We start from the raw sequence: 14,364 nt of genomic DNA, 5'->3' as shown, positions 1-14,364 counted from the left end.
TTCAGTGATTCACATGAAGGATTCAATTATTACTGAGAATGAATCAATGATTCACTAATTAAAAGAATCAACTGTTTCGTTCCTGAATGAATGAATCAGTATTTTCAACAAATTTTAGATTTTAGTTACATAAAAGATTCAATTACTCAATGACCATTCAGCGTTTTTGAACAAATTATTTGAATTAATGACTTAATTAACTAATTGCTTGAACGAATCAATCAAAGACTCACTCATAAATAAATGATTGAATCACTCACTCATTGATTTAGTGATTCACATGAAGGATTACATTATTAATAGGAATTAATCAATGATTCCCTCATAAAAAAAATCAATAGTTTTGTTCCTGAATGAATCTGTATTTTCAACAAATTAGTTAAGTAAAAGATTCAATAACTGAATGACTATTCAGGAATTAATCAGTGTTTTTGAACAAATCATCTGAATGAATCATTTAATAACTCACTCATAATTGATTCAGTGATTCACACAAAGGATTTCATTGTTAATATGAGTGAATTAATGTTTTGCTCATAAAAAGAATCAATTGTTTTGTTCCTGAATGAATGAAGCAGTATTTTTAACAAATTAGTTAAGTAAAATATCCAATGACTCAATGACCATTCATGAATGCATCTGTGTTTTTGAACAAATCATTTGAATCAATGATATAATTAACTCATTGCTTGAATGAATTGTTCAATGACTCACTCATAAATGATTGATTGAATCACTCACTCATTGATTCAGTGATTCACATGAAGGATTAAGTTATTAGGAATGAATCAACAATTAACTCATAAAAAGGATCAATTGTTTTTTCCTGAAAGAATAAATACGCATTTTTAACAAATTAGTTAAATAAAAGATTCAATGACCATTCATGAATGAATCAGTGTTGAGAACAATAATTTAATTAACTAACTGCTTAAATGAATCATGTAATGGATTTTCTGAGTGTGTAACTATGTCAGATGAAAGCTGAACCTGGAACTGTGGTCACTATCAGGTCAACCACATCTGAGACTGGTTACCTGATCTGAGATCAGCCTCTCCCTGATCTCCAGTTACAGGAAGAGCAGTGTTTTATGGAGCTGTGTTTATGAATGAGGCAGGGTCATCATTGATTGTTTATCTTGCATTCTTGATTCTTCTTCCCAGAATCCTTTGCTTGGTCTCATAGGGGAGGTGCTGGTGTGTGCGTGTTTATGTGTTGGGGTGGGGGGGTATTGGGAAGGCAATTGCATAACATCAGCACTCTGTGTGCTTTGGTGTTGAACTGTGAAGGCGTGCGACTTTGAAAAGACTCCCATGGGAACTCTATGCTTTTAGTTCCCGTTTGCTCAGTCCGGTGGAATAACAGGCCCTAGGCCATGGTGAGCACCCAGCAGAAGGGGGTGGGAAAAAGATGCGCATGTAAGCTAAGCTAGCGGTGTGTTTATGTGTTTATGTAGGTGTGAGTGTGAGACAGTGGGTGGAAGAGAGAGATGCAGAGTGTGTATATACATGTTTGCTGCTGATGCAATATGTCAAACTGTCATGATACAGAACTGCAAAGTGCTAAACGGCTACAGACAGAGAAATGGATCATTTGGGGATTTGCGTAAAGAGAAAAAAACTGTTTTTAGGTTACATCAGTACTCTGTCACAGTGAAAACTAAAGTCTGAACATGAAGTCTCAGATGAAACCCCAACTAAGAAGAAGTGTATCATTTCTGCGCTACTAGCAGCACCAAACAAGTTTTCCAATCACGCTATCCATCTTCCACTGATCGAAAACAACAAAAAATATGAATAAAAATCAAAAAACAGATCCTGTCATAAACTCAAACCACTGGGTAAGCCACAATGTAACTCCTCAAAAATGTTGAAACTGTCACAAAACCACAGTGTTTACAACTTTTTTGGAAGTTAGCCTACAAATTGTTTACTAATATTTGTCTCTGAAGTATTTAATTAAAAAAAGGCACACATGACTCAGAATATAACTATAAACCATTACCCAACACCCAAGCTTGCCAAAAATGTAACTAGATATATGACTAGATTGAAGTCAACATGAAAGGCTGTTCGCAACAAATCTGATAGTTAAACTGACTATATTTAATGATATTTAATAACAAAAATATGTAGGAGAAGACTTCAGAAAACTAAGATGTATTTGCAATCAAGTCAGTCAAAAAACAAAAAGTAGTTTCATAGCCAGATAAAATTTGTAAAAGATGCATTGATGAATCACAACATAATGAACAAACAGAATAAGACCAGAAATGTGTAATAAAAAAGCAAGTATGGCTCATGTTAATTCCATGCTGACTTTAACTTGTCAATAGATTAATGATTCTTACTTTTCTGGCATCGACCAAAACAATCCGAACTAGCACCACGTTTATTCGTGCCCCGAGAGAATGGTCATGATAGATCTCGTTCACCTGTGAAGAGAGAAAAGCAGTGTTAGATCCAACATCAAGAGCTTAATATGAGACAGGCTGATACTGTAAGAGCAAAAAGCATAATTTTAGAATACACTCCATTAAAAGAAATTATGTTTGCTTTCTTGAAACTTGTGTAACAGTGGTCAAACTAAAGTGCTCTGAGTGAGAATTAGGACTAAGTGATATCCAGGACTTCACACTAGGGACATCCTCTACAGATTCAATGTTCCAGTCAGCCTTTTAGACATGTTTCAGCATTATGTTAGAAAAAAAGTGTGCAAAATGGCTAGCAACTTTAAATGATACATAATAGTGGTGTGCAGTGGTGTTCTGAACGAGGAGGCAAGGTCCTCAAGGGACCTTTTAAATCAAATGTAAATTCATGTCCCAATCACATTTTCTTGGTTAAATAAACATTACTTTTACAGTGTAATCAATATTCTACTAATAGCCAAGCATGAATCTTCTCTAAATGATTATTAAAGTCAAGTATGCATCTCATCAAGTCTTTAAATTACTTTAATTTTCACTAAGCTAAATCTCACTAAAAACTCCCAATGTTTTCATGTCATTTTAAGTCTTATTTTGTTGTAAGAAAGTGGTTATATCAAAGTGTGTGAGTTTTTACCCATTTTTTAAATTCGTCCTCCCTTTAATGCCATTATATTGTTAATTCAGACTGATTCGCGAATGCTTCTGAACACAAGAGGTGAGATTTATCGCATGAACCAATCACAGCCAAACATATCCAGTCATATCGCGATGGAGGCATTGCCCTCTCTCATGTGACTTTCCCCCATTCATTCTTAATCACCCCCCACCAAACTCACCTCACACTTTAGAGCAGGGGTCGGCAAGTAAGTTTGGCATCAGCCAAAAAAAAAAAACATTTTGCCACTCGATAGCAGGCCAGAACAAAGGATAATTTAAGAAATTAACTGATAAAAAAAAATGCAACTAGAATTGCCTGTGACAGACTGTTACAGTGTCTTCTGTAACTGGTAGGGAGCTGTTACTCAAGGGTATATACAGGAATCATGGAGTTAAATTCACTACCTTTTTAAAAACTCTTTCCATGCATTTTAAGACCTCAGCACCACTCCAAGTTTTAACTGGTTACACAGGCAACACTTTAACTTACATTTACTATATATTGATTGTAAGATAGCATAACTAAACAGTCTTAGTTTGTAATAACTCCTTATCAATGCAATATAATTCAGAAGGGTGGGAATGAAGCACAGGAGAATTAAATCAGTGACTAACCCAATTTAAGGTTAATTAGAATCCCAAAACAAGAATTATACCAATAAACAAAACAATTGACAAAACTAAGTGAAGAGGGAAAATAAATCTCTCCGAGCTAACGGGCAATGAGTTCACACAGTATATTCAAAAGACATATTTATAACATCAACTCTTATAACTGTCGGCAAACCATAGCGAAATGGACAAGTTTATAATCTAATTCATAAATATAAAACCTTTTTAAAATCGTTAAATCTAAATATTGAGTGACTGATACCATCTTTGTCATGGAAACCACTTGTTGGTTCGCAGGTTTAACGTATGTTTGCTTACATTTATTTTCAAGATCTGAGGTAAACTATCTGTTGTTGCTTTCAGTATAGCTATAAATGTCACACAAATTGATATTCAAACTCACATTAGACACCTTTAACATTGAAAAAGGACATAATCAGTACCTGAGATTATAACTGTCATAGTTTTTGTTGTTGTTCCAGCCGCAACGTTGCAGAAATAGACACTGTTACTAAAATAGAAATCTGTGTGTAGCCGTCACGGCTAGTTAAGACAAAATCTCCTTTTATCGTGTGTCCCGGCATCACACAGTAAGACACAGTGTTATATCGTAAGATGTGCTCCCTTTACACAGAGTGCATGTGATCGCGAAATTGAAAGTGAAAGTGAATGGCAAGTGCTTATTCAAAGGCAATTTAAATAAATTGTGAGTAACTGTTGCTGTCATGACAGATCTATTTCAGAACCAGCCGCTATCAAAATAATCTGCCTGCGGGTGAGGGCAAGTTTTGGCCTGCAGGCCGCCTGTTACCGACCACTGCTTTAGAGGGTCTGTTAAAACTCAATGGGCTCAGGGGAGGCGTGAGAAACTGCTGGTGTCACCATTAGACAATGTTTCTTTAAAACGTGATTTGTGCACTTTTTAAATGTTATATTTAGTAACACTGACATTGTTTCATTAGGGTTTTTCAGGTTTTACCAAATTTTTGTTGCCATTCTGTCCCGGCAAAGACCACAAAGTGTAACACATCCACATAGCAACACACAGACAACCAGCAAAGCTACACCCAATAATGTTTAAGAGAGGCTTTTTCATTTCCCATGATTCTGCAGTTTGACTTCTCACCCCACGCCTCAGCCATCTTTACTTATTCAGTTTGCAGAAGGATGGGCCTAATGCACTGTGGGAAACGCTGTTCCCAGACAGAGAGGGAGACAGAGGCAGACAAATTGGTACAGAAGTTCAGACATGGTGTCCTCTGCCGCTCTGGAAGCCTGCTAATGAGACACCGAGATGTATACACAGCCAACAATAATGAGATTTCTGATGGACAGACTGCGGGAGGGGGAGCGAGAATAAGAGACGAAGACAGACAAGAAGAAAGGGGCTTAAAAGGGGGCGGCAAGGAAAAAGGAAAACGATGGAAAAGGATTACACAACGCGCCTTCCGAAACCGATGTGCCGCTGCACCGACTCACCTGCTCTTTTATATGTACGATTCACCGGTTGCCATGCGACCGGCAAACTTCAGAGTTGGGTGGGGCCCTGTTTCTCTCTCTCTTTCTGTGTCTGTATTCCTGGCATTCCCTCTCCGCTTGCTGTCATTCCTTTGAATATTTTTTGGTTGTGCTGTCTGTTTGTCAATGTTTCGTTGGGTTTCTGCAGACTTTGTTTTTTAAAATTCACAACTTTACTGAATTCATCATCCCTTCCCTTTCAGTTTTAAATCAGTATATGCGTGTACAGCTGCCAAAAGCTTATCTTTTAAACTAGTGTATAGGCCTTTTCCGTAGCATTCGCCAAGATTTCTTGAGAAAATTCTAAAGAGCGCAGCTCTTGGACTCGGTTGCCTTAGTAACGTGTTAATACAGATGACTGGTAAAGGCGCAGATGACTTCCAGGTGACCATGACTCCAGTGTTCCGAACGTTAATGATCGTTAAACTGAGGCACGACTTTCATACGGAACACACACTGTGCAACACCTCAGGACTCTGCATTAGGAGAAGCAGTGCATGATGGGATACGACTACTGCCTTGTTTCCAGGCTTCACTTCAAAGAAAAAAAAATAGACATGGCTGGCAGTAAAAGTTTATTTCTCTCATATTATTACAGTATAGCCTTTGGCTGGACAGTATGATTGTATGTATTCTGCCCTACAAAGGCAAAAGACCTTAACTCGCTAAAGTGTGTAATTGAGAAAAATGACTTTGAAGTTTTTTATTTGTCCAGCCAAATTAATTATAGGTAGGGCACTGGAAATCTAGCCATTTTAAATGATCTTAGTAATGAAAACTATACTTACATTAAAAACTTGAGCTCAAACTTGATTTTTTCCCCCTATTTTGAAGTTCTCTGCAGTAACTTCTAGGGCTGCACTCAACTAAAGATTTTACTGGTCTACTAGTAGTTGTTCATTTTAAGCATTAGTCAACTATTAGTCGCTTGTTTATTAATAAACCATATAAACAATAATAATGAGCCTTTAATTGACTATATAGCCTAATAAGAGCTATGTAGCGCATGCAAAAAAAATGCCATAGTGTGCCGGCAGATATAATAATTATGAATGTCTCAGGGAAAAACGGCAAGGAGACTGCATTAAATGATTTATTGATAAACTAGTGCTTTCTTTGTTTTCGGCTTAAGAGATGAAGTAAAACATGCACACAGCAATGCGCCTGTTACATAATCTGAGAATATTTGTTTTCTATTTGAATTGGTTAGTTTAAAAGTAGACATTTCACTTTATTTTTCATGTCTGTAAGGCAAGTATACACTGAGTTGTCAAGGTTTCGCACTCAAGTTCACAGAGAACGAGATGGCAGAAAGTGTATTCTGTTTGCTTTCATTATTTTACAAACGTGCAACGTTTCGTTGTTATTGAGACTGCACACAAATAAACTTAGAATCTTTACAGATTCGAAAGATGCATTACTTTTATCTGTATGACCAAAAATTATGTTTTAAGTATTTTAACAGCAAGTGACTGCACCGGTGCCTCCATCTGTCATGCAGTAAGCGCACTACTATTCAGCTTCCAAACTCCGCACAGACACTTGAATAGCGCACATTTTTCATATTTTATTATAGTGACACCTTTATAAAATGTAGTGATCATGGTCTATCCCATAGGCTATAACATATAGTAATGTGACTGTATTCATTTATTGCAATGTTCACTAACGTAAAAGGATGCAAGACATAGCATAATTGCTTTTAAGTCAATTTGAATGAAAATCGCCTAACCTAAAGAAATTCTGCTATTTACAATTATGTAAATATTAATAATTCTCCCTATTCTCGCTATTAACTAGTTGCTTATTAGCATGCATATTACTAGCATATTGGCTGTTTAATAATACTTATAAAGGACATATTAATGTATTATTCTGCATGACCATATTTTAGATCCCGTAATCCTACCCCATACCTATACTTAACAACTACCTTACTAACTATTAATAAATAGTAAATTAGGAGGCAAAACGTCATAGTTATTAGTTAGTTAACAGTGAGAATTGGTCTCTAAACTAAAGTGTGACAAATGTTTTCAATCCCAAAAAAATATTTATAGTACATAATCTATGTGTCAGGCTATAGAATATTTATGATGCTATATAAAAAACTCCAGCACCATGACATTAAGAAACCGAACAAAAGGAAACTAAATCTAGAAGAACTATGGCAATGTCTTCAAGATGCTACAAGAGACCTACCTAAAAAACTATGTGCAAATGCACCTAGGGCAAAAGCTGCTTTAAACACAAACAAACAAACAATTTGTGCAAACAAATATCTCACTGGATTATTATTTATGGCAATTAATGGCAAAATGAATGTTTGGAAAACATGTTTTTTAGCTGGTGAAAATATTAGTGTTCTAATCATTTTGGCCACCACTGTATATCCAATGAGTCTTGGTTGATTTTGAAATATTAATAATATATTAATAATTATGAGAATAAATGACTTTCTCATAAAAGGTGTATTAAGAAATTATTCTCAAAGTTTCAGAAATTTTAACACGCCACTAACATGCTGTTGTAAACCGCCCACCCCTATTGTACACATGCACACATTATTGGAAAGCTTATTACAAGCAACACTGGACATTCTAATATTAATTAGAGTTACAAATCTTCAGCAACACCAATAGGGTTCTTCCTCAACCTCCTACAGAATAAAACCCTACAGCCCCCTCCCACCTCTCTTGCTCTATGTTAATGACCATGAGAGTGTAGGTCTCATTAGTACTGCCCTGGTTGCTGGCCTTGTTCAGGAGCACTGGGTTTCATCAGCCTACAGGTAACTAATGGAGACCTAGAGGTCGGCAAGTCAGAAAATCATTAATATCCCATTAATAATGCAGCAGGGGCTAGCATTGTGGCTTCACTGCTTTAGAGGAAGGAGGGGAGAGTGAAGAAAATAGCAGAGGGTGCAGATAGGAAGATAGGGTTAGAGGAGAGAAAGGAGGAAGGAAAAAAACCTATGTGTGCATGTGTGGCCATTGACCGAGTGAGAAAAAAAATAGGTTAATATTGAGAATTATTAGCATAATGATCACAAATGTGCATGAAAACATTTCCAAATCAAATGTGTGAAAGAGCCATGAAAAGAAACCGTTTAAAAGTGGCCAGCTTTTATCTTATCAGCACTGTTTATCATCTGGCCCTGCCAAACTGTAAAAAGTACTTCAATAGAAAGAATTTAAGTGCCAAAGTGTTTCCTTAAATCACAGGCATTTTGGGGTTTTAACATTGATCCGTTAAAGACCCCCTGTGGTGGAAATAAAAGTTTTTTAACATTGTCTGTCTGGTGTTTACATGTCTGTCTGCTTGTCTTCTGTTTTTAATATGCTTCAAGACAGACCATGTCCAGATTCATTAGTCAATACCACTGCTGAGAATTTTCTCTTTAAAACGGTGGTGTACCAAAAGCTGTTTTAAAAATGCTGTTTAAAACCACACGTTTCCTACCGCTACCAAAATGCAACCAATCCCATGATCTTGTGGGGAGGGGCTTTTCATATTATTATCTCCACTGGTCATGAGTTTCTATTTACAATTTGTTTTTTTGCAGCACTGAGCAATGTAGCCAGTCACAGACATACACTATTTGTTGATTTCATTTATTTGTTGACCCAAAAATGAAAATTACCCCATGGTTTTCTCACCCTCAAGCCATCCTAAGTGTATATGACTTTCTTTTTTCAGACGAATACAATCAGAGTTATATTATAAAGCTCTTCCAAGCTTTATAATGGCAGTGAATGGCTGTTGATGTTTTGAAGTCCAATAAAGTGTATCCATCCATCATGAAAAAAAGCACTCCACATGGTTTCTGAAGTGAATCGATGCTTATAAACTGTTATCTCTAGCTTCTGCTTACTGTTGTACATGTGTACATCCTTATGCTACATCTACCTCCTTTGTCATTCGCTGGAACACCACTCTCTTGCCCATATAATAGTTAGCGGAAGCTAGAGATTACTGTTTATAAAGTTTTAGATATTGATATTTTTCTTACATGTACACATCAAATGGCTTCAAAATAGGCTTGGGCGATATGGACAATTTTTTTTTTTTTTTTTTTTTTTTTTGAGTAACAATTGGGTTGGTTTTGTTGTGAAAACCTGGCAACCCTGATCACGCTAAATGTCAAAAAAAAAAAATCAAGTTTAAAGGCTTAAACTTGAAAGAAAAAAAGACATTTATCATGATCAGGGTTGCCAGGTTCCCTTCCAGGTAACTCGAGCTGCGTCGAAACGCTTTGGGAACGCCTTCAGCGTGAGCACGCTCTGAATCATGTGTGCAATCAGTCCAATGGAATCGCGGGACATCACCGGCATGATGACGTCACCGACCAGGAAGCTTAAAAGCACGTGCGGAGAGAACAGCGTCAGCTTTCTGTCTTCAGCAAGCGCTCTGTGTGCATGTCACTCTCCCTTTATCGTGCCAGTTTGCACAACTTTCTTTTTGAGAGTGATTGTTTGTGTGTCAGTCTTTATGTCTAAAAAGGGTGAAAATAAGCAGCAACATTACAAGCGGTGTGTGCCTCCTTTCTCTCGTTACATCACAAGTGAGGACACACATAGCTTGTGTGTTGTCTGCATGGGAGCGGAGCATGCGACATCAGCCCTCGAGGGGGCTGGTTGCCCGCATTGCGAGCGCATACCTTTGCATTTGCTCCGCTCCCGGAAGGCTCTCTTCGAGGAGGGAGCCTTCACCAGCGTTCCTCGCAGATCAGGTCCCGCTTCCGTCGAAGCGGAGTGGCGATTGCACTCGTGGGGATCGCAATTGGATCTGGTTGAGGGTATGGAGATGGGCGAGTCCCTATCTTCTGCCTCACCAGCCAGATCCACTGCCCGCTCTCTGAGATCGGAAGCCCACTCTGCGTTTTCTTCCCCCCGGGGAGAGGGCGCGGCGCTCCTTCTATCCTCCTCTGAGGAGGTGGATGTGGAGGGCGTCGATGAGGATTCACCCCCTCATTCTCCCCAGTATGAGGAGCTGCTGGAGGTGGTCACTCATGCCGTCGCTACTTTAAATTTGGAGTGGCCGGCCGAGAGACAGGCTGAACCGCAGAGAAGCAAACTGGATGAGCGCTTTCTGCTGTCTCGGCGACCACCTCCACGCCGGAGTCTTCCGTTTTTCCCTGACCTCCAAACCGAGGTGTCGAGGTCATGGGGAAAATCATACTCTGCGCGTCTCTACAGCCCGTCTGCCGCTCATTACACTAACGTGGCAGGGCTGTCAGAGCACGCGTATAAGGCAATGCCTCGGGTGGAACAGACGCTTGCGGGCTATCTGTCCCCTGACGGGGCATCGTCTTTGAAGACTCGCGCCTCAAATTCCGTATGCTTATGGTCAAGCAGGTTGTGTCACAAATCAGGTGCGAGGTCTTGGATGCCATTTTGGTAGCCTATGTGTCCTCTGATCTCCCCTCACCTTTGGGAGTCAAGGCTCACTCTACCCGTTCAGTATCTACCTCGAAAGCTTTCTTCTCGGGGCTGTCTCTGGAGGAGATTTGTAATGCTGCGGGTTAGTCCACGCCCCTAACCTTCGCTAGGTTCTATGGCCTAGATCTCCGAGCCTCTCCTGGCTCCTTCATTCTCTCGCCCTAATTCTGGGCAGGGACACGTCTTCAGTAAGGCGGCGTGGGCATTCTCGTTCCCAAAGCGTTTCGACGCAGCTAGAGTTACCTGGAAGGGAACGTCTCAGGTTATGTATGTAACCCTAGCTCCCTGTTCTCTCCGCACTAGCTTTTAAGCTTCCTGGTCGGTGACGCCATCACGCCGGTGATTGCACACATGATTCAGAGCGTGCTCACGCTGAAGGCGTTCCCAAAGCTTTTCGACGCAGCGTCTCGTTCCCTTCAGGGAACTAGGGTTACATACGTAACCTGAGACTTTTTCACAACATAACAAAATTTCGCTCCAATGTAAAAGATGTAAAAACCAGATGGTTAATTGTGGTTTTAAACTATTCTTTACGTTCAAAACATGCCAAACACTTTACTTTTTTAAATTCATTACACTTTTCCAGTCATTTTTCCTTAACAAAATAAATTAAAAATAATAAGAAAAACATAATTTCTTAGTTCTACATGTTCTAATGAGTAACATTTGGACTCATTTGGAAATACACATTTGATAGTAGCTTGAGTTACATAGCAGATGTATGTTTATGTTCATTATCAAAATCAGTAATATTGGTAGCAACCTCATTTTTACATTGTGAAATGTAATTATTCTGACTGTTTGAGTTTTTTTTTTTTTTTTTTTAACCACTGGTCTTGTTTATTAACCACAAATATAGCACCTCAGTACCATGATAAAAATATAATATGGTTTCGATATATTTGAAAAACAGCAGTCTAAAGACATTTAATATAAATGCATAAATGCTATAGCTTAATCACCAAAATTAAACAAATACATCTACATTAATAATATAATACAATTCAACATGGATACCCACATTTCTGACACAATACCATGGTGCAGTTAGTGCTACTTCAGTAAATCTATGGTAAATGATGGCAATTTATAGATTAAAATGCCTTCTGACTGTATTGTTGCACACAGTGTCTCTCCTGTTTGTCAGCTCTGTATCATCTGGCTATAAACCGAGTTATTTGTGATCTCACAGCGCTGTTGACCAAGACTCATCAGCGAGTGAACGCATCTGCTCTAGTAAGCTCACGCCGTCATTTTAACTTTAAACTAAATGGATAAACGAATGGCCCGCTTCAAATGACTAGTGCTCTTTCATTCAGTTTTGCAGTATAAAAAAAGAAGGAAGTAAACTTTTTCTTTCATCTACTTCTTTAAGAAGTGGATGTAGAAAGACAGATTAAAGTAACTAATGACAACAAAAAATAGTATAATAATAATAATGCTTTGATCTATAGTGAAAAATTAGTTTGCTACCAAAACAAACTTTGACAAAACACCCCTGTACGAGCATTTCATTCCCTATACAACTGATTTTTTTACCTTGCATCCCACATACATATTATGCTGAATCATCATTGCCCTGTTTCAGTCTGGGAGAGGAAACTGAACGAGTACAGAAATCCCATCAGGCTCTTGGCTGGCGGTCCTCCCAATCTCCCTTTCATTCTTCTGTAATGTACAGGAATGCTCAGAGATATGAAGGAACGCACTGGTGGACAGTATTTGCTCAGACTCATTACTGAATCTCTGCCATTTTCACTTGACATTTTGGACCATTATTACCTGTCTGACATTTGAGGGCCAGAACAACGTGTCTATGAAGAGCTGATTACATAATGGTCCGCCCGCACGTCTTGTTTACTCCTGAGGAGCGACTAATATAGAGGGAAGCAATTAATATTGTCGACTTTCAATTCACACAATTAATGCTACACACAAAGGTCTCAGCTCCATTACACAGGCTGGCTGCGCCGGTCGCTTGTGAAAATACGTGAGTACAAGCATTAAGAGCCTGTGGGCACTGTCGAGGGGCTGTGGTGGTGTGTTCCTGGATCTGATGTGGCACTTACGGGCTTGAGCTAAAGGCAATCTCAGATCAGCATGTTGTGAGACTAGAAAACTAGAAAGGACTATCAACAACAACAAACTCTCCCACAAAATACCGGTCCATTATCTTGACTGCAACACTAAATCTGAAAGAGCCAGTCTTAAAGGGGCGGAATAAAGGTGAAGGACGGCTGATTGGTGGATAGGTAGGGTAGGCGTAAGTCAAAAGGCCTCCAGATCTTTTGATCCCTGTCTGACGCATCGATTCCTCATCATTTCCCATGGACCTATGAAGTAAAGCCAATCAATTTTAGTGCATTTTAAAGAATTGTTTCACTCGGTTCTATAAATTGAGGGCAGAGTGAGTCACCAGACCAGTTCTTCAGAACAAACAAAACTCCCATTCACAAATACAGCAACTCCCACACAGAGATTAATGTATCGAACAGACCAGTATCAGATAGGAACCATGACAAAAATGCCACATAATGTGAAAATAAATGAATAGCTATACAGTTGCATGCGAAAGTTTGAGAACCTCTTGCAGAAGCTGTGAAAATGTGAGAAGAGATCATACAACATGCATGCCTGAGTAATATATTTTACATAAAAGATGTTAAGAAATAGTCCACAAAACAAAAAAAGACCTGAAATTATTCAAATAACCCCACTCAAAAGTTTATGAACCATTGGTTTTTAATACTGTGTGTGGTTACCTGGATGATCTACGACTGTTTTTTTTTTTTTTTGATGGTTGTTCATGAGTCCCTTATTTGTTCTCAACAGTTAAACTGAGCACTGCTCTTAAGAAAAGGTCTTGTCAATTCTCCAGTTTTCCAGCATCTTTTGCATATTCCAGGAGTGACTTTATGATTTTGAGATGCATCTATTCATACTGAGGGCAATTAAGGGACTCAAACATAACTCAAGGTTCAAACATTCACTGATGCTTCAGAAGGAAACACAATGCATTAAGAGCCAGGGGACGAAAAATTTTGAACAGGATAAAGTGAATGTTTGAAGCTTTTTAATAGTTGTGTTTGAGTCCCTCAGTTGTCCTCAGTGTGAAAAGATGGAACACAAAGTCATACAGTTACTTCTGGAAAGGGTTCAAATATGCAAAAGATGCTGGAAAACAAGGGACTCATGAACAACCATCATTATATAGAAACCATCAATATAGAGACAAATGGTGAGGTTACAATACGAAAAAAAAAAACAGACACACATTACAGACGATACAAACATTTTGTATAATCTCTCCTTTTTTCGTATGCCTTAATAAAAGGTATAAATGCCCCAAAAATCATTTTAGTGGGCAAATATTGCTGTATAATAAAATTTTAATTTCTGGGTGTAACAGTGTGAACTCAGAATTTAACAATTGTCTCCTATTTCATTTATGTGGAATTTGAATTCATAGGGTCTTATTTATTTAAATATAATTAAACTAATAAATGTAAATATAACCTACATTAAATATGCATGTATATATATGGTGGGCAGCATTTCAAATATTTAATGTTTCTGAAACTACCATACAGTCAGGCCAAAAGTTACAGACACCAGATATAATTTTTTATTAAATATTTTTTTTTTACTAGTGGGTGCAGGAGACTATAGTTGATTTATGTAAGTGAGGATAGCAAAATAAGGTA

General features: G+C 38.1%; 1 protein-coding gene across 3 annotated transcripts in view; it reads right to left on the bottom strand.

The window, feature by feature from the left end:
• Positions 1-14,364, bottom strand: part of LOC141288182 (A disintegrin and metalloproteinase with thrombospondin motifs 2) — a 199,859-nt gene that overhangs the window by 37,225 nt on the left and 148,270 nt on the right. For all 3 annotated transcript variants that reach the window (XM_073820280.1, XM_073820282.1, XM_073820281.1), the window contains exon 5: positions 2,352-2,435. In XM_073820280.1, coding sequence (XP_073676381.1) covers positions 2,352-2,435 — 84 coding nt within the window. The remainder of the gene's footprint in view (positions 1-2,351; positions 2,436-14,364) is intronic.

This window comes from Garra rufa, chromosome 16 (assembly GCF_049309525.1).
Source record: "Garra rufa chromosome 16, GarRuf1.0, whole genome shotgun sequence".
NCBI lineage: Eukaryota > Metazoa > Chordata > Actinopteri > Cypriniformes > Cyprinidae > Garra > Garra rufa.
The sequence above is the reverse complement of the archived record's forward strand: the minus strand, read 5'-3'. Positions and strand labels throughout refer to the sequence as shown.